This window comes from Numenius arquata, chromosome 2 (genome assembly GCF_964106895.1).
Source record: "Numenius arquata chromosome 2, bNumArq3.hap1.1, whole genome shotgun sequence".
NCBI classification, from domain to species: Eukaryota; Metazoa; Chordata; class Aves; order Charadriiformes; family Scolopacidae; genus Numenius; species Numenius arquata.
In genome coordinates, this window is record NC_133577.1 from 61,979,140 (window position 1) to 62,001,960 (window position 22,821).

The 22,821-nt window shown below is 40.3% G+C and overlaps 1 protein-coding gene across 1 annotated transcript in view; it reads right to left on the reverse strand.

Annotated features, from left to right (window-relative positions):
- Positions 1-13,002, reverse strand: part of PIK3C2G (phosphatidylinositol-4-phosphate 3-kinase catalytic subunit type 2 gamma) — a 214,836-nt gene extending 201,834 nt beyond the window's left edge. The window contains exons 1-3 of the mRNA XM_074167982.1: positions 12,302-13,002; positions 6,217-6,299; positions 1,916-2,073 (exon numbers count right to left, since the gene is read on the reverse strand). Of these exons, the coding sequence (XP_074024083.1) occupies positions 1,916-2,073; positions 6,217-6,299; positions 12,302-12,961 (901 nt within the window). The 5' untranslated portion in view covers positions 12,962-13,002. The remainder of the gene's footprint in view (positions 1-1,915; positions 2,074-6,216; positions 6,300-12,301) is intronic.
- Between the last annotated feature and the right edge of the window lie 9,819 nt (positions 13,003-22,821).

Consider the following 22,821-nt stretch of genomic DNA (forward strand, 5'->3'; position numbering starts at 1 on the left):
GGTGCATTTGACACGTCTGAGGGATGGGATGCCATCCACAGGGACCTGGATGTGCTCGAAAAGTGGGCCTGTGTGAACCTCATGAGGTTCAACAAAGCCAAGTTGAACCTCTGCACCTGCGTCAGACAACCCCCGGTATCAATACAGGCTGAGGGATGAAGGGATTGAGAGCATCCCTGCTGAGAAGGACTTGGGGTTAATGGTGGATGAAAAGCTGGACATGAGTCAGCAATGTGCGCTCACAGCCCAGAAAGACAACTGTATCCTGACCTGCATCAAAAGAAGCATGGCCAGCAGGTCCAGGGAGGTGATACTGCCCCTCTACTCTGCTCTCATGAGACCCCACCTGGAGTACTGTATCCAGCTCTGGAGCCCTCAGCACAGGAAAGACAGGGACCTGTTGGAACAGGTCCAGAGAAAGGCCACAAAAATGATCAGAGGGCTGGAGCACTTCTCCTACAAGGACAGGCTGAGAGAGTTGGGGTTCTTCTGCCTGGAGAAGAGAAGGCTCCAGGGAGGCCTTGTTGCAGACTTTCAATGCTTAAAGAGGGCCTACAGAAAAGATGGGGACAAACTTTTTCACAGGACCTGTTGCAATAGGACAAGGGGTAACGGTTTTAAACTAAAAAAGAGTAGATTCAGACTAAATATAAAGAAAAAAAAATTTATAATGAGGGCAGTAAAACACTGGAACAGGTTGCCCAGAAAGATGGCAGACGCCCCATCCCTGGAAATATTCAAGGTCAGGTTGGATGGGGCTCTGAGCAACCTGATCTAGTTGAAGATGTCCTTGTTAATTGCACAGGGGTGGACTAGATGACCTTTAAAGGTCCCTTCCAGCCCAAACTATACTATGATTCTATCTTTGGCCTTTTGATTCATGGCATCCACAAAATATTGGTTCTAGATGATACAACCAACTACTTTTTTAGGGTTTCCAATAACTATGTAGATACTCCCAAATCAAGCAACCAAACTTGTATGAATAGATGTGTAAGTTTTGGCTACCTTATTTATGAAGATTATTTTTTTTCAATATGTCAGCTGACAGTCTGTAGAGCTTTGGATTTTCAGCTTTCAACCTGTCAAACAAATACTCAGCCTATTACAGCCAAAAAATTCCTTGAGAACTGAAGAAATTATTCATTTAAAAAAAAAAAAAGACGACTATCACTTAACGAAGCAGCACAGGAAGAGAGGGGGAAGAAGATTTAATGTATTTCATTTTTGCATATGTGGCTTAAGAAGTAAAAAATACCAGATCTAGAATCAAAGATTCTCCCATTCATCACAGAAACAGGGTGCACAGGAGGACGGTCAACACCGAATTCAGACGAGCTTGTTCAAGGGCTTTGTCCTGCAAGACCTTAAAACTTCCAAGGACGAAGACTCCATAACCTCTGTGGGAAAACTGTTCCAATTCTTAATTATTGTCCTTTTCTTCCCACCCAGCTGGAATTTCTCCTTTCATTTTATGACTGACATATACTTTCCCTGACCTGTATGTAACCTTGCATGCAGAGGAGTCTTAGCGACTGCAGACTCTTAACTCTTGGATTCAGAAACAGAGTCCAGGCCATGAAAAGCTCCACAACTATACATGGACTATCCTTACACTTTGAATTAGGTAAAAGCTTAAATTCCTTCTGGGTCCAAGTCGGAACTGGGTCCAGTTGAGACTGCCAGAATTGGCCCCAACTGTGATTATAGAAAGTAGAGATCTACACATTAGCAAAGTTTGGTATTTAATGTGATTTTGATTTTACAGTAAATATAGCAAAATTGTTTGGCAAAGTATGCACTCAAGACTCACATAAGGCTTGCTCTCCAAGTATCTTTCCAGATAATAAATACATTTTGTTATCATCTCCATGGAACTGAATTGTGGAAGGATATGGACATCTCATTCACTTACCACGTTGTGTAAGAAGCAGAGGATATGGTGAAGAATCTGTCCAAACACTAATTCTGAATTTTGATTCACCGAGGATATGGTCTGGGAACCTTCTTGCAACACTCCAGATTTTCCCGGTGTTTGTCTTCAAGTCAAAAGCAGGATAGGCGTTTCTTATTCTGAAAAGAACGTGATGAAATTACATCTAAATAGGTATGCATTTCAGCTGTCTTATAAGAACAAAGCAGAATTTCTACAAAGTATCTATAATAATAGTATGTAGAGAGCTGTGTGGAATAAAATTTTGTGCAAACAGCAGGGAAGTTGGTAGCAACTCGAACTTTGTTTTCATACAGTAGTGAGATAACAACATACCACATCGCATACATATAACTACATCTTTTACTTAATAAGAAAACCATCAGGAAATTCTTCATGAGCTTCACAGAATCACTACTGACCTTGACCTCTGTGAAGCCCAAGGAGTTTAAACACAGACTTCAGCGTACACTGAAGGTGCTCACTGAAGGTGCTCAAATACGCGCTTAAATAACAGAGTTTTAACGTAAAACTAACCAAGCACATGTGCACAGACAACTGCGACCAGGACAGCTGAGCAAAATGAACGCAGGAACACGCTTTCTATGCAAAATCTTAAGAAGTCCCTATTTTCATAGTGCTCTAGAATCCAATCTGAAATCCTCATTACCAAAACCCTGGGTATTTATGTAAATGTCTGTAGAGAGCAATAACTGCTACAGTCATTGAGTCCCTCTGATATACCATTACCTATAAAATATATTGCCCATCCTCCTTCCAATTACCAAAGACTTATGGAAACTAATTCCTCCTGAGGTACTGTTTCCTAATGAACACTGGTCACAGGTATTGTGCCTGTCACCCGAGATTAAACTTGCTTTTTAAGCAAATGCACTTTGCAGCTGCAGGTAAGGGTACATATTGTACCAGCTGAAGCTTTACATTTCATTAATTGTCCTGAATATTTTAGTAGTACAGGATGCCTGACTTTAGCTAAGCATACTGCATTCTTTTTTTGTTTGTTAGTTCAAGCAGCATTTTGTAGCTTCTGAGTTGGCAGCACTTTATACCGTCTCTGATTACAGTGTATTTTCAGCCATAGTTCTCTCACGTAAAGTTCTTCATTACTATGTTACCTCCTGCCTCAGGGCTGCCGCCCAAGTCTCTTAAACAACAGTACGAACTACTCTTTTATGCCATATATTTCTATAGCACGAGAAGGAAAAAAAAGCCTAGGCTTCCAAAATTAATAATCCAAGGAAGCAAACCGATTCTTATAATGAAAAGCCAGGGGGCATGATATTTCAGTGGGGTAGGAGGAAATGAAGCTTGACAATACCTCCAGTAGGAGATAGATTTATACTCATAGTAAAAAAAAATCATTATACTACAGAGGCTGCTTTGCTGACCTACGTAGTTGATGTCAATCTATTTTCTTTGTGAGCAAGGTACACATAAAGCTTTCCCCTGTCACCAAATTCACTCTTGTAACCTCTTTGTGTAAGAAGGCCAAAGACTGAATAAGATAGGAAACTTTACTGCTCTCTCTCCAGCATCAAATTAATGGGCTACGTGCACACAAGGAGCACGAATCATCTCCTCAACTTACTGGCAGTCATTTCAAAACTAAGCGAACCTCATCTCCCTCCCTTACCCCTAACACTATCTATATTTTAGGATAGTGTGGGGACAGAAATTTACATTTTATGCTTTTCAGACAAAAGTGCATTCAGTTCCAGAAAGTATTGCTCATTTATGGCCATCTATTGTTTTCAAGTGATCAAAGGGCTCCTGGCCTGAGCAGGTGGATAAAACATGCCCATCACAAAATTTTGAAAGGTTAGGTCTTCCAAGGTACTTGAAGTACTGCACAAGTATTACATGAAGAAATTCTTGTGCTACTTGCTTTCAGTGCTGCAATGACTCCGCATATGCAGAAAGTACTAACATTTTTAGAGATTTGCTATTTCACAGCATTTCATAACGCTCTGTATTTCTCTGTGGTGCAGATCACATCCTTGAAGTCAGTAGGAGGTGGAGGAACTCCACATTTTGCAGCATTGAACCCTAAGACTATCAGCTCGGCATCTTCTGGTATCAAACTCACTTCAGGATGTATTCTGAAGCCACTCATGGACGAACGTTCCCTGTAGCTATGTCCTTAATTGTAGAAGTAACTTGATAAAGGGATTTTGAAAAGTGCTTTACAGTTGTGTACAATGAAATGTTTCAATTATAGATTGCTACCTGTACAAATATTACCTAGAGAAAAACATGATGGGTTTCTATTTGAGCTACATGCTGGAGGTGCAAGTCTGCATGACGCAGAGTTTGAATTATACATCTTGCCTCTGATGCATAAAACTGCCAGTTATTGAGATTCTTTGGGGACTGTAAGGATGCTCATTTGGCAAGACTGAGTATGTTAGTTATTTGTAAATTTATGACGTTTTTTGGTCCCTTTTTTTTTTCTGTGACATTTTATCCTAAGAATTCTCTCTCACTAATTTGATAGAAGAAAAGCAAAGGTTGTTCTTATTTTCTTTTTAAGAGTATTTGCTAGTGATGCACACTAAACAAGTTACTTCAAAACAAGAATGGCTTAATTCTATTAATATGTTTAGCCCTGTAATTACAGTCATTTATTCACACACACAAAAAAAAAAAATCAATAGAAAGCTTTTTCTATAATTAAAGTGCAAAGTTAAATGTGAAATGTTTGGACAGCAAAAAAATCTGGATATCTGAGAAGAAAGCCTCTCATGTGAAATGTGCCTTTGTACATCTGATGTTGGTAGAATTGGGTTGGGGTTCAGACTGATGAACTGTAGAAAAAAAGAAAACTGAGATGTATGTGAATGAGTATGTTTTGAAGTTGACCATCCACTCCGTATGAATATATAATATATTCACTCTTAATTTCAGGGCGACATCAAACTGGGTTTTTATTTTTTTCCTTTTAAGAGAAGCAGGTTTGGCTGACCTTGAATACAGTCAATTCATTAAAGTCTAATTAAAAAAAAAAAAAAAAGCAGTATTCCATTTTCCAACTACTTTTCTCGGGGGAAAAAACATGCATTTGTGCAAACAACTTGATATTGCGATCAGTGAGTACCTACAAAGGAAAATGAATCTGCACAGATGGTCTAAAAACTTGTATGTCTTCATACCCTCGGATTTCAACACAATTTCTTTTTCCGAAGAAGATTAAGAAAGAAGAAGTTCTATCCCATTAAGCCATGCTGTTAACTGTAACGGTAAACAATAATTAAAAGGAGTTTTTGTTGCTTGCTAAGTCTCACTTTTCATCATGACAGTATGTAGTAATTCTGTTTTCAGTCACTCAGTTCCTCCAATTCTTTTTTCCTGCTCTGAGCTACACCGGCATCAATGTTGTCCAAGACAATGGCAGAAAAAAGGATTTTAAGTTTCAAACACCATAAACACTGAAGAGTTAAATGTACTTATCACTGATAAAGGGGACAGCTAAGGGAGAAAATACATTTGGAATTAACATTCCTTTGTGGATTTTTATCTTTAAACCAAAATTAGGAGCATTTCTCTATTTAAGTAGATACTGGAATTATGGCACTGTTCAGGAATGCAGAGTGTGGTGGGGTGACCTTGGCTGGATGTCAGGTGCCCACCAAGCCACTCTATCAATCCCCTCCTGAGCAGGACAATGCCGGGGTAGAAAATAAGATGGCAAAAAAAAAAAACCCTCCTGGGGTCAAGATAAAGATAGTTTAATAAAAGCAAAAGCAAAGGCCGTGTGCCGTAACAAAGGAAAACAGAAGATTTATTGTCTACTTCACATCAGCAGGCAATCTCCAGCCACTTCCTGGGAAGCAAGTACTCATAGTGGCTGCTCTGGAAGACAAATGTTGTAAAAGTGAATGCCTCCCAGCCCCCTCCTCCTTTCTCTAAGCTTTCATTGCCGAGCAGATGTCATACGGTATGGAATATCACTTTGGTCAGTTTGGGTCAGCTTTCCTGGCTGTGTTGCCTCCCAAGATTTTGCCCCCCCCTGCCCAGCCCACCGATGAGGGGGGAATGTTCGAGCGACAGCCTTGATGCTGTGTGAGCACTGCTCAGCAGTAGCCAAAACACTAGTGTGTTGTCAACACCCTTCTAGCTACCAATACAAAGCACAGCACTATGGGGGCTGCTATGGGGAAAATTAACTCCATCTCAGCCAGAACCAATACACAGGGATAACTAATCCAATTAATATAAATAAGTGAAATGTCATAGTTGGCTGAATAAAGGTTTTCATTACTTACTTCTCTACTGCATTGCAAAAGGCCACTGTGTTTTCATTACTTCCTTGCTTTGCTTCAACCAGCTGGATAGACCAACCTGTAGACTAAAAATACCAAGACGACACCATAAGAAACAGAGCTGAGTTATTTAGATAACAGAAGCAGAAGGAGCATAACGTTACCCTTGCATTTGGTTCCATGAGAACTAACTTTCATGCCCTATAATCCCTCCCCTGACTTGATGGGCTCCAAATAAGCACAAATAACCCCATTTTGACTGCACTCTAAACGCTTTCAGAGAAAAAACACAAACTCACAAAGCATCAACTACCCTGGGTTTAACGATGAATTTTTTTTCCGCTCCGTGCAGAATATAAGGAACTCCAGACCAAGCTTCCAAAATTCAATTAGTATCAGAGCAGAGGTAACTCTAAATGCAGAAGATGTATGAAATGAAATGAAACTTATGCTGCAGTGAGTTTTAATCCTTATTTTCTCTCTTTCTGCCCTGGAAGGAGGCTCAGGATCCCTTCAAATTCCATACCCCTGTCAGTTAAGTAACTAAGACAGACAACAGGAAGCCAAGTGTATTCTGTTGAACATGAAAAATCCCCAGATATTTTCTCTAAATTTGGAGAGCACAGGTCTGAGCCAATATTTTGGGTCAAAGAACCTCCTTGTCTGCTTGCCATAGCATCCTTCAGTCAGAACATTACCTTCAAGTAAGAACTTAATACTATTATAACTGCAAGCCTATTCTACTGGTGTACATAGAGACATACACAAGACTCGACTGAGACACTGACTTTTAAACCCATTCAGAAAGAGAAGCAACTAATGACGTGTCTCAGAAGAGGAAACTGAGATATGATGAAAGGTGTATTTTATCATTTTAATAATGATTTATATACAAGTATGTAAACTTATAAAAATTATTAAGAAATAATAAACCAAATTTAAGATATTTTTTTTTTTCCCCCTCCGGGCAAGGAATTGCAATATACATAAAAAGATGCAGGCTGGAAAATTTTAGTCACAGTTTAAAAGATGGGATAAGTATAAAAGATGAAAGATCTGTTGGGAGCTGGCTAGTGGGGAGATCAGAATAGCAGAACTGAAAGCTCAGAAGTTACAAACCTTTTATAGATACCATCAGTCTTGGGTCTCATTGTAGTGTAGTATGTAGTAGCACAAGCATTAGGAAAGTGCTTATGAAATTAAGTGCTTAAGATAATAAGGGGGCATCATCAATAGAAGGAAAAATTTAAATGTCTGGTAGGAAAAACAACAGATAAGCCTGAGGGTTGAAATAAGAGAGTGAAATTAAATTTAACAATACAAATTAGTAGTCCATCAGCCCCCGATTCGAAGAACTGCTGAAAAAGCTCCTTCAAAAATCACTGAAAATATAGCACCTCCACCTTGGTTAGACACCCACCTTACAATTCACCTCAGCAGACAGTAATAAGAACTTGTGGTGGAGGTTCACTATTTAGAAATGATGAATGATTTAGTAACAGTAATGGCCTCCCAAAATTATGTAGTGATAAAAAAAACGACAACACAAACAAAAAACCACCACCACCACCAACAACAACAACATTCCTGACCACACTTGCACCAGGGTGGACCGTTTTACAAAAAGATAAATTGATATAGCTCTAGGAAGTTTGCATCTGGGATGTTGCGTACCCCTACATTCCAGATGGAGGAATTCAAGCCGGAACAAGCTCAGAGAGACATTGCTGGTTTTGTGGGTGAGCTCTACAGCCAGGAGCAGGAGCAGAGCTCACAGAGCACAGCAGGCAACGAAAGCTACAACAGTTGTTGCAGCAGGGGTGCAAAAGGAGCCCAGAATCTGCACTGACGACTACGCAGCGATGGTGGAGACATGCTACGTGGTGCGATTGCCATCACGGGGTGCAGAAACTGCCCCTGTGGACAGCAGAGATTTTGACCCACACAGAGCTCCAGAGGAAGGATGCTGCAGCCCAGGTATCTGGCTGCAGGGCTTGTCTGGTGCTTCTCCCTGGGGCTGGGGACAGCAGTGACCTCGCTGGTGGGAGCTGCGCTCTGGCTGCAGTACCGAACTGCCGGTGAAGGAGCTGCAGGAGAAGGTGAGCAGCCAGAAGGAGGAATAAGAGATTGACAGGAACCCTACAGAGCTAAGGATCGCCCAAGCCCTGTGCTGCAAAGGAGGGACAAATTAAGACTACCCTACAGGAGAAGTGGATGGAGACTCCCACAAGAGGGAAGGCAGGAAACCTGCTGCTTCCAGCAACACAAAAAGGTTCCTTTTCTGCCTGCAGTTCTGTGATTACAAAGCAGGTACAGTGCCCTGGAAAAAGTGCATGGAAAAAGAGACATAGTGGATAAATGAAAAGCTAAGAAAAAACTAGGCCACAGGTAAGAAAAGGTAAGGCTGGGACATGACATTGAATGGAACTGGAGATATTAAATGATCAAAACTGCAATTGGGAACTGACGAAGGAGGAACAGAAAGGAATTAAGCAAGGAGAGGGCCAAGACTGGGAAAGGATGATTGGCCATGAGGACACCGGTATGGATCCTCAAGTTCATGGCTTGAAGAAGAATGTGATTAAGTAATTACTAAAGGATGACAAAAAGGAGCTTGATGAACAAAGCTAGTATCTGGACCTTCTCCTGCAGGAGACAGAAGTAACACAGGAGCCCTTTGCCTCTCTCCAGCTTTGCTGGCAGCATTTCTGAGTGAATCCTAATGGCAAACAAGAATTCAGTGTAGACTAGTAATAGTCTACTAGTCTACTTACTTGTCTACTAGTAATAGTATACACAGAGGGAATTAATATACCCTTGCTAACTAGCTCAAATTTGTTCTGGTGGCAGAGGTGTACATAGTAGACATATAGTCCCAACTCCATTGATGAATCATATGGATGAAAGATTTATTTTTGTCATTTCTCTTTATTTCAGAAATAAAGTTTCTCTCTGCCCAGAAACTTTATTTTCTTCCCATTGCATATAAAGGTAAAATATGAATTACATGACCACACATTATTTTTCTATAGGACTCCAGTCTCCAGTCACTGCAAATATCTGATAGTGTGCAGTGAATGAAACAGAGAATGGCATCTGAAGAGAACTGATGGCAACAGGGATAAAGGAACAAGAGTGCGTCCCTGGACAACGGGAATCTATCTTCTCCAATTCACAGATTTCACACATTATGCTAATGAGGTCACCGGAACCATCCTTCCCAAATATGAACACATAATTGTTTATTTCTAGTTTCTGGAGCACCCAAACTGAAACAATGAAGTTTTGTCTGATGATTGGGCTTGGGTGAAGAAGTGAGTCTTGCTAGTTATTCTGAAAACATTACACTCTAAATATCATAGATGGAGCAGACAAATCTATTGGATGCTTTTTAGGTTATATTTCATTTTTCTTTCTAATATGGAGAATTTCACAGGGACATTATGAAGACAGTTTCTTTAGTGTTTTTGAACATCTGACTTGGTGATGACAAGGCCAGAGGAAATGAAAGTTTCCTTTATTACGCTGGACGTATTTTGATTACCGCGCATTAAATAAAGCCTAGGGCTATACAACTGCATCCAAGAGCTAAGGATCATCATGACAGCATGATTTCAGCAATTTGAATGTTTCATCTTGCAAACCTATGACCTATCTCAACGCTAGTCTCCGGGTTTCAGCATCCTTTCCATTTCACTCTGTCTGCAGTCTTGGTTCTCATCTCCTACTACTCAGATGCATCATTTACTCATCCTGGATCTCACCGATCCAATCTGTGCTTGTTCTTTTTCTTTTGCTCTGGTGCTCCACTTTTCCAGCCATTCTGAAAGTCTTACATCAGCCCTATCACCCCACAGCCCTTCTTATCTTTTTCAAAACTCCAAGCCCAGTAACAATGAGTTACTTCTTCATGGACTTTTTTTACCCTTCCCTCTCTCAACTGTCTTTCACTCTTACATTCTCTTTCTTGCCATCTCAAGGTTCAGTTGCCAGCCCCTTGCCTTGGCTCTCTTTCTATCCTGACATGGCTGTTTCTGCCTGAAGGAGTTCCTGGGACCACACTGATTTTTCTGCTACAAATCAATTTTCTCCTCTCTCCCATTTCTTCCTCTTCTAGCTAAACAGCTCAAATACTTCCCTGACTTAATCAAATCCTCCCACACATTCGATTGTAGTTGCCCTTGACTCACTCATCTTTTCTCTTCCTCCCCTATAATTCTCTCCTCCGTCACAGAAGCGTTTGTGACTGTTCTTATATGCCTGCTTCTTCTAGCACCTCTTCTTCCCATACCACAGTTTTAACCTCCTCCTGCTCGTTTGTAACCCAATATTTTCTACTTTTCTCATGAGAAGGCTTATTCTTGTCAGCATGATGTCAGCATGCTTTAGTTTTCCTATCGTAAGTAAAAAGCAACAATAGCCTTTTATCTCTCCACCTATTCATCCCCTCCTCTTTTGTATTCGCCACTGAACTTCCAAAATGTGGTACCCAGGGTTAGTCTTAAGAGTTCTTGTCCTCAGATATATTTCCCTCTCCCTCCCCCACCACCTCCCCATCTGTCTAGGTCTGCATATGTTTACTTCTGTTCTTCTCCCTATTCACAGGCATAGAAACAAGTCAGTCAAGTGTCTCTTCCCCTTTGCTTTATGATACTGTGATCACCAGGAGTTAAAAGCAGAAGGTGAACCTAAACTGTCTTTTAATATTCACGGCACAGAGGGATCCTCTAGGCTATCTCAGGATTCCTATAATGATTCAGAATGTTAACAAGGACTAGAGGAAAGGGAGGATTTATAATTTTCTCTTTCCTTCTCTATGTCAGGATTTTGAAAGAAAAAAAATGAGGAGAGATATAACATCAGAGAGAATCATGAGAGTCCCATAAGACATTGTTATTAAAAACAGCAAAACCACTAATGGGGCTATGAACACCTGATGGAAGGAGGAAAAAAAGATAAAAGTATTGGCTTCAAAAAGACCGCTTAAGTCAGAGTGTGTGTCATAGGATCCAGCTTCTACAGTTATAGTAGGTATGTCTATTTTTAGAAAATAATTATATATGCACGCATAAGTGCATGCAGAATATAGTGAAGGCAGGACATGGTATGTTTCATTTCTCAGGATCAGGATACGTCAGCCAAACTAGACACAGAGACAATAATTTGGCTCAACGGAAAAACAAATTCAGCATAATGTATTGTTATTTTAAATCTCAGGTTTCGTATCAGAACATAACGATTTGTTAACTTCTTCAAACACACCTTACTCTACATTTCTGTATTTATCCCTCTATGGTTGTTTCATGGTTCAATAAGCCATAAAATGAGCCTACTGGAGCATTCTAGACCATAGTCTAGATTCTCTTCTGGTGTAAAATGGCAAGTTTCCGCTAGAGTCAATGGAGATTCTTACTTTTATACTAGGTGAGGAACTGGCCCTGTTACTTTAAAATGAGGTCTTTTTTAATAGGTAGGTTGCAGAAATGAATTGACATTTTAAGTATAAGTTGGCTAAAACAGGAAACAGGTAGGACACAGATTCTGCCAGTATAAAATCCTCATTAGTTAGCCAGAGTAGGCACCTTCCCTTCAAAAGTCATTTTTTATGGTCTGCTGGGTTCTCTTCTGATATTAGAATCAAAGGAAGAGGATGCTTGGAGGCTTTCATACTGTATAAAAATCTCTTAACTAATCATGTACTGTTTGTTTGAGGCCATCCTCCTTGTGAAGATACAAAAAATACTGTGGGAAATTCTGACTACCAAGAAATCAAGTTACACAATTACTGAAAAATGTACCTGACACTTCCCTGCATCTCTGTCTTTGGCAGCAGTAAAGACCAAATAAGAAGTGAATAAAAATTCTCACAGTTGCTTTTGGCCAGTTGAATTGTAAGACACGTGACAAAAACTCTACAGAACCAAAAGCTTTTGCTTCCCCCAAGGCATAAATGTTTTATTTTTCATAAGGTCTTTAAATCAACTGCTTCTAATCTGTGTCGCATCGGTGTGAGTGAATACACAAAGTGCAAGGACACAAACAAGAACCAAAAACTTTAAGCACTGTTAATACGAGAAAATTTAAATACCTCTCCGTCATGTCCAGGGCTGCTGGGCCAGGTAGGTCCTATGTCAGATTGTCTGGATGTGTCGGTTAAACAACCTTCGCCGTTTCCACTTTCATCTCTCACTTCTTGCCCAAATGGATAGCTGTCTACGAAAATGGGACATTGAGCATCGATATTGTCAAAGCCTATCTGAAAATTCAGATTTGTGTTGCCTCTTTCCATATTTGAATCAAACACATTTGTGATTGGACTTGTATTATTCCCTCCATAGAGTTCACTCTCTTGACTGTAGGGGTAGGGATCCACCAGAGAGAAGTTTCTGTAATCAGATATTAAAGAAGATCTGAAGCCAACTGTTGGAGACTCTATGCATTGTTGCCAGTGAGAGATATGATTTCCAGGGTAAAGTTCACCGTAAGCAGCGAGAGGCTGACCACAAAACTGCTGGTCAGGCACATTCAGACCAAAGACGTCCTTTGGGAAAAAAATTTCTTCATGATGATGTGAATGTGATGAACCATAAAAGAAAAATTCTTTGCTGACTTCATCAACTATTTGATCAAATCCTAGACAGACCTGTCCAGCAGAACCAGAATGGTACATTGGGTAAGATGCTTGGTCCCCAGCCTGTCCTTGAAAAAAGTCATTGTGTGAAAAAGGCACCTTCCCGAAGTATGCCATGGCCGATTCTTCTCTTTGGTCTTATTAATCCTCTGGGAAGTCTTTCAATAGTTCCAAGGTCAAGAGAGTAATGTTCAGAACTGGAGCTACATACCCACTGAAATGAAACACAGAATAAAAGTTAAACGCCAAAATATCTAGTATAATGAAAGCAGTACATTTCTTTGGTCTTTTTTTTTTTTTTGCTTTAGAGCTTTCTCCATAGGGTGGAAATCTTTTCTTAATCTGGAGCTTGAATATTCTTTTGCCTGATCCTTATTTGCAGATGACTTCTTATTACTGCTATTAATTAATAATAATAATAATAATAATAATAATAATAATATTCTGGACTCCTAACAGAAGCAACAGATTGCCTGAAACAATTGATCTAAATACTAAGATACTAATTCTGACAAACACTACAGAAAATCTCCATATTGTTATATTATTTATATATATATTATTTTATTATATAATATATATAATATATATTATATATAGTATAATATATAATATATATAATTGTATTTTATTATATATATTATCTATATATTATATATATTATTATCTATTCTATTTATATTATTTCCATTATTTTACACTCGTATAGCACACAATGCACAAATCTAAAACAAGCAGGCAGGAAAGCTTCACATTAATGGTTGCTTTAATGGCAGTTTCATTAATACCCTCCTCTTTTTTTTGTGCCTCAAATTTCTTCATATGCTAGCACTTTTTACCCTAGTGTAAGCAGGCGAAGAAAGTTAAGTCAAAGAACATAGAAGACACGGATCTCCAATTAATATTCAAATACTACACCCCAAAAGCTTGGATATGGGACGTATAACAGAAAACAAACATAAATAAATCAATGTCAACCTTTTTTGTTTCTTTGTTTTTAAAAACAGATATATTTTCAAAGCCTGAGGTTGTATCTTTTTTAATAAACTAACAGGCAAGGGCATGAGCTTCTGCAGAAGCTCACCATCATTCGTGTTGTTACCAACAAATTTCCTGATAAGCTTTTGGCACATGCCAAGTAATCCTACGATTCAAATGGGCAGCACATACTGAAGACTGCTGTCAGTAGGCACGAGGGTATCTTGTTTAAGAAGAGAATTTAATTCTAAACCCAAAATCTATTCTGGGCTGCTTGCCCTCAAGGCCTTGGCCTGTTTCATTTACTGATACAGATGTAGCCTAAACACACAAATGACACAGAATTGCAATACCACATAAAGCACACAGTTGTGCTGGGTACTTTATCACATAAAAGAAACATCTGATTTAATAATTCAATAAAAAAATGTATTCCCTAGCAGGCAAAAAAAAAGCGCTATTGAGATAAAAAGTGTGCTCAGAAATTGCTAAGGCTTAGCTGCACAAACAGCTTTCACAATATGTCCCCAAGATCTATACTGTATTAGTTTAGATAATAGCGCCTTGCAATGAAAATCTATATCACAACAGAAGGTATTCATCACAACTTTGTTTATTTTTGTTTCATTTGAAGCCAAACTCTAGGTGACACAGGCTTCTGTCACCCACAGTGAGGAATGAGAAGAGAAATGAAAAGTTAAATCGGCTGAAATGAAATCTCCAAGTTAGAGGCTGAACTACCCTTTCGAGCGCTCGACTTAGCGATTCCACGTGTTGTGTGCTTTGGTTTCCTCTAACTGTATTGAAAAAGAAAAAGCATTTTATGAAGTTAGACTAAGGCAGATAACCAAAATGATGCATACCACTTTGAATGGTGACCTAATCGTGAACTTCCGTTACTGACTCCGCACCTTTCTCTCAGAGTGAATCCTGAAGTTCACCACATTTTTAGATTAAGATGACACCCTTTGTTGCAGAAAAAATTAATAAGCATAGCGATAAGAAATTTTTTTATTAAATTGTCCTCATTTACAACTTCCTCTGTTTCTCATTTCTACCGCAGGTAAATAAAAGAAAGAAAACAAGAAAGAAAAGAATATATCCATTAAATCAAGAAAGATAATGCCTTCTATTATTTTTTTTCCATCTTGGAGTGTTTCAGGGAAAATAAAAGATAAAAGAATGGTATCTCCCTCCAGCCCCATCTTCCTTAATAAAGTTTGGCTACCTGGAAGACTATAATTGAGGCACAGAAAACACAATACCTTTTACACCCTTTCAACTGTTTCTAAAATGTTTTCTTTACATTTCAAATAAATTCTGTTTATAATGATACATAAACATCCAACAGCTAACCTTGCTTATTCACCGCTGAAGCTTTTTTTGACATGTAGCATCCCACATTTCTCCGACAGGCAAATATTCACACGTACACACGGAGGCCAACTCCATCTATCTGTAGATGAATGCTTACCTCCTGCACTCTCCATACTGTTCAGGAGGAGTATTGCTTTCCTACTGGTCCTTAAAAACAGACAGTTCAGCTGTAACGCCAAAGGCTGGTCTGTGCATTCTGCTCCCTTGTTCTCCTCGGTGGGCTGGGAAGTCCACACGAGTAACGAGAAGCCTGCACGATGCAGTGGGGTCCCTCTCCCAGCCCGGATCCCAGCAGAGGGGAGGCCTGGCAGGGAGCAGACGCTCATACAGGGCTGTTTGTAGCACCGTGTCTCTTTTATATAGGCTTGCACTTAGAACTAACCATTTCGACTGGAAGCTCAGCGCGCCATGCTGTAAATCTCCGTGGTTTAAGTCTTACCTGCTAGTTCAGTTAGTGAGACTAAGCTCTGTACTTGGGCCGACTCCTGATCCTTTTCGAAACAGCATACGAAGCTCAGGAAAGGATTTGGCTCTTTGCCAGACACTCTCTCTCCCTTTGAATCATGTAAAGTGCCTTGATAACACTGAATTTTCAAAAAATCAATAATGCAGCAAAGTTTGTAGTGTATTTTTTTAAAAAAGTTAAGTTTTTAGGTTCATTTTATTTGACTTGTGGTTTCTGAATTGACATTTTGGAGGGTTTGTTCTCCTACAGCTGTGAAGCCCTCCTTTTCCTTTTAAATGACAGCCATGTTTTCACATAATCACGTGGTTCTGAGATTGGGGGGTTTCAGGGAGAATCCCAACAAATACTGTAAAATATTCACTACAGATCAAGAGATTTGACAGCACCACACAACAATCACAACATTGTGGTTGCCGTCCAAGCACATGAAAATAGTTTCCTTACTTCAGCATGCACAGCATTCTAGTGTAAAACCTTGGTGGGATCAATTTTCCCTTTTTACCAGAACCCAGGAGGAGACGATTGGGCCACCTGCTAAGCAGTAAGAATATTTGTTGCAACCTCTTACCTGAAACACATAATTTGCTAGAGGAATATACAGTCTCCTACGTCTTCCTGTTCACAGACACACCGTCTTCCTGACACATTCAGATGACCTATGTGCTTTCAGTATCAAGGGGGTGTAACCTTTTTGTCAGAAGCTTTCCTTCTCGTTTAACCGGTTTACCGTGGTAATGATTCTTTCCCACATCTTCCTTCAGGGAAATTTCAAACAGCAGTAATAATAAAAGGTAACACCTTATCTGTTCCCTTTCTCAATTTGGGAACCCAGCCTTCTTTCTTTTCTCATTTATTTATTTATTTTTAAACATGCTGGTAGATGATCTCACACTTTCAGCACAAGCATCAAACATGCTTAAAATAACAAGATAACTTCTCCAAGGGAAAGACTTGCCTCAGACTTCTGCACAAGAACAGGATTCAGAACTTTTTACTCTACTCCATCTTCATGCAGCTTCCATCTATCTGTGCTGGTGGTGCACGCTCTGAAGGATGCTCCTAGCTCTGCTCACGCAAGGGGACAGTACAAATTTTGCATGGCAGAAAGGGCCTCTGGATTTGGCTCCTCGGTATGCAGAGCTGGGACAATCTAATGGGGGAAAGAACCTCCCTTATGCCGAGATATTTGCCAAAGACCAATGAATCCTTGCCCCTCTGCAAAGGGCCTGCTGAAGAGCTGGAACGAATACAGCACTGGTCACAAACATCTTCCTAGACCTCAAGGAGCCCAGGACCCTCCATAAAAGGGAGCAGCAGAGGCTGCTGCTCCAGCCACAACGCAGAGGGAGTTCCCTCAGGGACCAGTTGCCTTCACGCTTCATACCATTCCTTAAAAAGGTACAAATTGCTCCACTGAAGTGGTTATTCAGAATTCACACTAAATCCTAATCCTAGTCAACTCCAAGGTTGTTACAGGCAGGAAAATATCCTCAAAAACAGTGAGGGAGTCAGTATCAACAAAACAATACTTCAGTTATAAAAAGCCAGGCAGTAAAACCGAAGAGATTAGGATAAAGCATTTAAAGTTAATAATTAATCTCAGATATCATATATCCGATAAACTCAACGAAGTCATAATTCGATAGAGGATTACGGGGAAAAGTGTGCCCTTCAAAGTATAGCAAAAACCTGTCAATGATGTCATTGTGATGTAAAAGCACTTAGCCAAGGACAAAACTTATTTCAGTTGGCAAAAGGTGATGCATTTTTTCTCATATATTCTCCAACCCTTAAAATGTCAACTTGCCACCAAATAGTTTGTGGAGCATTTGTGCTGTACTGTAGTCGTTACTGGCGATTACTGTGAAGCGATCCTGAGAGAGAGGAACACACCAACTTTAGGAGCTGCCATTTCAGAGTTTATGGCAGCATGATGTTGCTTCATCTCATAGTGACTGGGCACTGTAAAAGGAGGAAGATTGAGAAAACAGAGGAAACATGCATGGGAAAAGCTCGTATTCCCAAGCAAACAGAGAAGGCTATATGTGTAATACAAGCTGAGCTGGGACACATCCCCCTCTCTCTGCACAGTGCGTTCCAGGAGAAGGCTATGAAGGTTTTTCTTGGGAAACTCTGAACACTTTCAGGATTTTATTAGGCTTTTCAAGTGGCCACTATTTTTCTGTTTTCTGTTTCCCATCAAAGCAGTAGGCAGGAAACTGCTGAGTCACTTTCTATCCTAATTCCTCCTAGCACTACGAAGAATTGTCTCCTCCTCTTTTGCTGGCATGTGGGACAAAATCCTTAGAGACAAAGAAAACTGGATACTCCCTGGGATGCCTCCTTTCCTTCTGTTAGATACTCTCGCGGCTCCACCATCCGGCAGGAGCCTACATCTCACTCAGATTAAAGAAGAATCAAGTATTTGATTTAGCCGTGCGTGAGCGTGCTCATACGGGCTGGGCCTGATAAAAAGCTGTGAGTAAAGAGCTGGCAAAATAGTCACTCTAACACACCCCAAGATGAAACACAGCATCTTCAGCTTCAGCTTTTGCTCTCAGCGTTGCTTCACACACAGTTTGGAGCTTTCCCAAATCGCACCCTTGCATTTGAAGCCTTGAGGCTTCGAGTAATAACAGGCTTGCAAAGGGAATGAAGCAAAGTCTTTCAGCAATCCGTGGGGCCAGAAAACTGGCTAAACAGAGAGCCAGTGAGGAAACTACTGCATTTCATAACAGCCGTCTGTGTTACTATTCTCCAGTGCCACCTACTGTCGCTTCCCCAAAAACCGTGAGGCAAGGAACAGAGATCACTGTGTCAAGCGCAGTGGCAATTAAGCTTTATGTCTGGCTGCAGGGGATGTCATCGTATCTATCACCATCAGTGACAAACACGGCCCCTGTCAGAAGGCTGGTCTTTATGGGAAAGATTCACGATCGTTGAGGTCCTGCTTGAAGATGGTGTGATACTACTTTTCTGGAATCAGTGCTCCAAAGCACTGCTGGGCCAAGGCGATGACAAGGTATCGGCAAAACTACATAGGTACAACAGGGCTTTTCCATGTGCTGGTGAAAACACATGTCAAGATTTTATTGTGTTTAAGTAGATGAACAAGATTCTGTCTAAAAAAAAAAAAAAAAGTTAAGATCTGTTTCTTTGTTTTACAGGCCCTCATTTCTTTCTCACTTACAAGCTTCATCAAGCAGGGATTGTGCTTTCTTACCTGTTTAGTAAAACCCAGAGTAGATGCTGTTGGGCAAAGAAAATAAAAGTTGCAACAAACACAATACAGTGGTTGAGTCATTGTCAAATGATTCATCAGTAAAGGAGATATTTGCTGTAAAGGGCAAGAAGGAGTCTTTACCCTCTATTTACTTGCACAGAACAAGTCCAGGAAAAGAGAGAGAGGGGGGAGAAGGTGGTGAGAGAAGCAGTTTCACTTTTCCAAGAAAAATAAATAGAAAACATTTTGTTTTACATCGGAAACATTTTCACAGGCTCTGCTGACACCTACATATAATATACGAAGTTACTAAGTTACCGACACCCTCCTGAGGTTTGAAATAGGCTGTTGTGAAAGATCAACCTCCACAGTCTGCAAGCACAGACTGCACAGCCAGCCATGACTAAACGTAGACTACGGATTTTAATCTCTCCTTTTATTTGAACATCTTTTGTACTTTGATCCTCTGAAAGGAACAGCACACTTTAGCAGACTTGTTTCTGGGAGAAATAATTACTCCAGCTTTAAAAAAAAAAAATCAAATTGCTGAGAAAATTAATTGGAGAACAGCCTTATCACAACCATCTTAAAACATAGAGCTAAAATAAGACAACCAGGCAGATTTTTATGCATACATATACGCATGTACACACACATTCTCATATATGTATGCTTATATATATATATAAATGTATGTATTTAAACACACACGTATATGCATATATATGTGTGTATGTATATACACATCTCTCTCTAAAAGACTAATATATGTGTATACATACATACAAACGCCTAACAAACACTAAGCGACCCAAGAAAAGAGCTTAAGTGCTTCAGAAGAGAAGTCAATCCACAAGTTTCAGCTGAGAGTCAAACATCCCAAAGCTGAGGAGTGCTTGAAGCCAAAGCTTTTGTTTATATGGCTTTATAAATTTCACTTTTTCTTCCATTTCTCTTACCTTCTGTGATTTTTTCCCCACCGTTTTCTTGTCCTACTCTTTTTGTTTCCCCAGTCCAGTCTACCCGCTCAATGGCTTTCTGTAAAATTCAGCTTTGTCATTCCAGTGTATTCAACAGGGTTTGTTGACCTTCCAGAAACTGTTCATATCAGACTGTACAAACATAAAAACACACTCTTGAGATACTAGCACACTAGATTAAGACAAACTCCTTAGCCACTACAGCAGGCTTTTTCCTATGGAAAATTTAGTGAGCTGTCTCATCGCCACTCCTAAGACCCTCTCCCGTTGCAGTTTGTGGTGCATGGGGCTCTACAGGATTGCTAGAGCAGAAGGAGAGAAGAGAACACCCCAAAGCACAGAGCTCAACCACTCTGGCAGATCTGAGCCAGAGTGATCGAGCCAGGGCGACTTTCCTGTATTAGCCTGGCCGTGCTGCCGCAGGGAGCTGTTAATATTATAATTGCCTGGAAGAGGACTCAACTTATGTATGGCTTTGAATTCAGCTACTAAGTCCCCACATGAGAGGGAAGGGGAAATAGTAATAAAGACCCACTTGCACTCCTTGTTGGATTTTGCTGTGTGTGGACCTTTGGTTCACATGACGTGTCAGCTGAATGGCTTGTTCAGTATTCAGATGAACTAGTAGGATTGAGTCCTTTTCTCTTATTGATGCCATGGGTACCTTCAGTGAAACCAGTGAAATTATAAAACCTTATACTAGATTTATACTATAAACCAGTATATATGATACTATAAGCTATTATATATTGCAAACCTAATATAACATCTGAATCAGCTCTACTGTCTTTATCAAAGAAAACAAATTCCGAACTGTTTAAGCATAAAAATACAGGCATCTAAAGCCAAAACACTAGCTTGCTTACACAGTATCAACCTTGTCTCCATTTGCCTTTCTACAGGGATGCTTTGCTTACGATTGCAATAGTGCACATATTGCAGTACTACAACATCTTAAATAATGCAGTATTTCTGAATTTTCCCTGAACTTCTTGCACATGGGTAGCTTCTTACATCTTTTTTTCTGACTTTAATTTTACTATCATAATTGCTCACAGTACAACTGAAACACTTGCTTAAAAAAAACAAAAAACAACAAACCAACCATATGGCTTTTACAGAAAAAAATAAAAAAGGTGGTGGGTGTATATATAATTTTTAAACCAACTGAACAGCATTCCTTATATGCAATTCAGGATATAAAGCATCTGCTTAGATAGCTAATTTGGCTGCATACTTAGGTTGCCTATGCATGCCAGCAAAGCATTCATTACTGTTTTCATTAAAACTTTACCTGCAGCATGAAAGCCAACAATAATTTACTTGAGTTTTCCCATAAATAATGCAAAGGGATTGCTTACCTGCAATAAAACATATTTTGGCAAACTGCTACATGGAAACTATGCTCACAGCAGCCCTCCACCACAATTACACTGCCCCATGAATGAATGGCTGGCAAAGAGATACTTGCAGCGCTGAGAATCCAGCTTCATCTATCACCCCAAAATACCTTCCCCATTAATGGTTCCCACACAGATTATTCTTACAATAGGAACTGCTCTCTGCTGCGTCAGGTCCTGCAGTAGCCTGCTCATTGGTTTTGCTAATGATGTTTTTGTACTTATGTTGCTCCCCTGGCTCATGGCAGACCCTGTTCACTGGACCTGCAGAATTAAACAGGTGAGGTGTGTCCACTGGGGCTGGGCAAGATACTCACACTGCAGCAATAAATGTACACTCTACCCAATGATACCAAAGGTACTCATCCCATTGCAGTAGCCATGACTTACATTTTTTGTTCTGTCTTGCACTATTTTGGGTAGCCCAGCCAACCTGTATTTTTAGAGCTCCTCTGGCCTCCCCACACCTTGTTCTGTCTTCCTCTGAAGTGCAGGAATAAACTGATGCTTCACATCAGAAGTGAAATGTTACACACACAGAACTGGGGGGAACTGAGGCCCAGGGCAGAGAGGGCAAAAGAAAACTCTGCTGAAGTAAGGATACATCAGGGGAAAATGAAGGAGAAGGAGTTAGTATCCACGCACAATGGCCTTTAGAGGTGGCTGGTATCTTCCAGGCACAGGTTCCCAGCTCACTATGAGATCAGATCATCTGGCAAGCATTGGGTCAGGAAAGGAAGAGAGAAAAGCAAGGGAGAGCTCTACTCATCCCCGCTCATTGAACAGCCCATGAAAATCCCTCATACGTAAAATTCAATAGTCTCTACATAAACAGTAATTTCCTGGTACTTCAGGGTGGGGGGTAACTACTACAAAACAAACAAGTAGTTCCATCCACCACTAATGGCCTACAAGACGGCCAAAACCACCATGGGCTGATGACATGACTGCAGACAGGGATACACACGCTTTTCACCACAGTTGCCAGGGAAAGCGAAAAGGAAGCTTTGGGGTTAGGTACGTTCTCCACATTCAGCAGTGAAATCTCGTCACCCCTGCCTCACCGGCCTATGCCTCGCTCACTTCCCTCTCCTTGGAGGTTCATGCAAAATAAGAAACCTCAGTTTAGAAGAAGTTTTAGACTGAGGGCTGTGATCCTGTCATGAAGAGATACATCACAAGCAAAACAACCATCTCCCTTCTTTCCCAAGGAAATGCTGAACTTACCAGATCCATCCGATCCCAAGCACGGGAACACCAGACTGCTCCTTCCAGTTCTGCCAGCCTCAGTGTGGGAGCTGGCCTGATGCAAAGCTCCGAGACCGGACACCTGATGGCAAATCTGCGGCGTTCAGGTCAAACGTGAGCCTGGGGTATGCCTAAAAGCAAATGAATACAGAACTCGTCATCATTTAGGTTTCCATTAAGGGCTGGTTGTTTGTTGGAGGAGGAGAGGACAAGAGTTTCAGAATGTAAAACAGAGCAATGTGACCCCATAGGTTGAGAGCCTTAAAAAAAAAAAAACAAACCCAAAACCAAAAAAAAACCCAGAA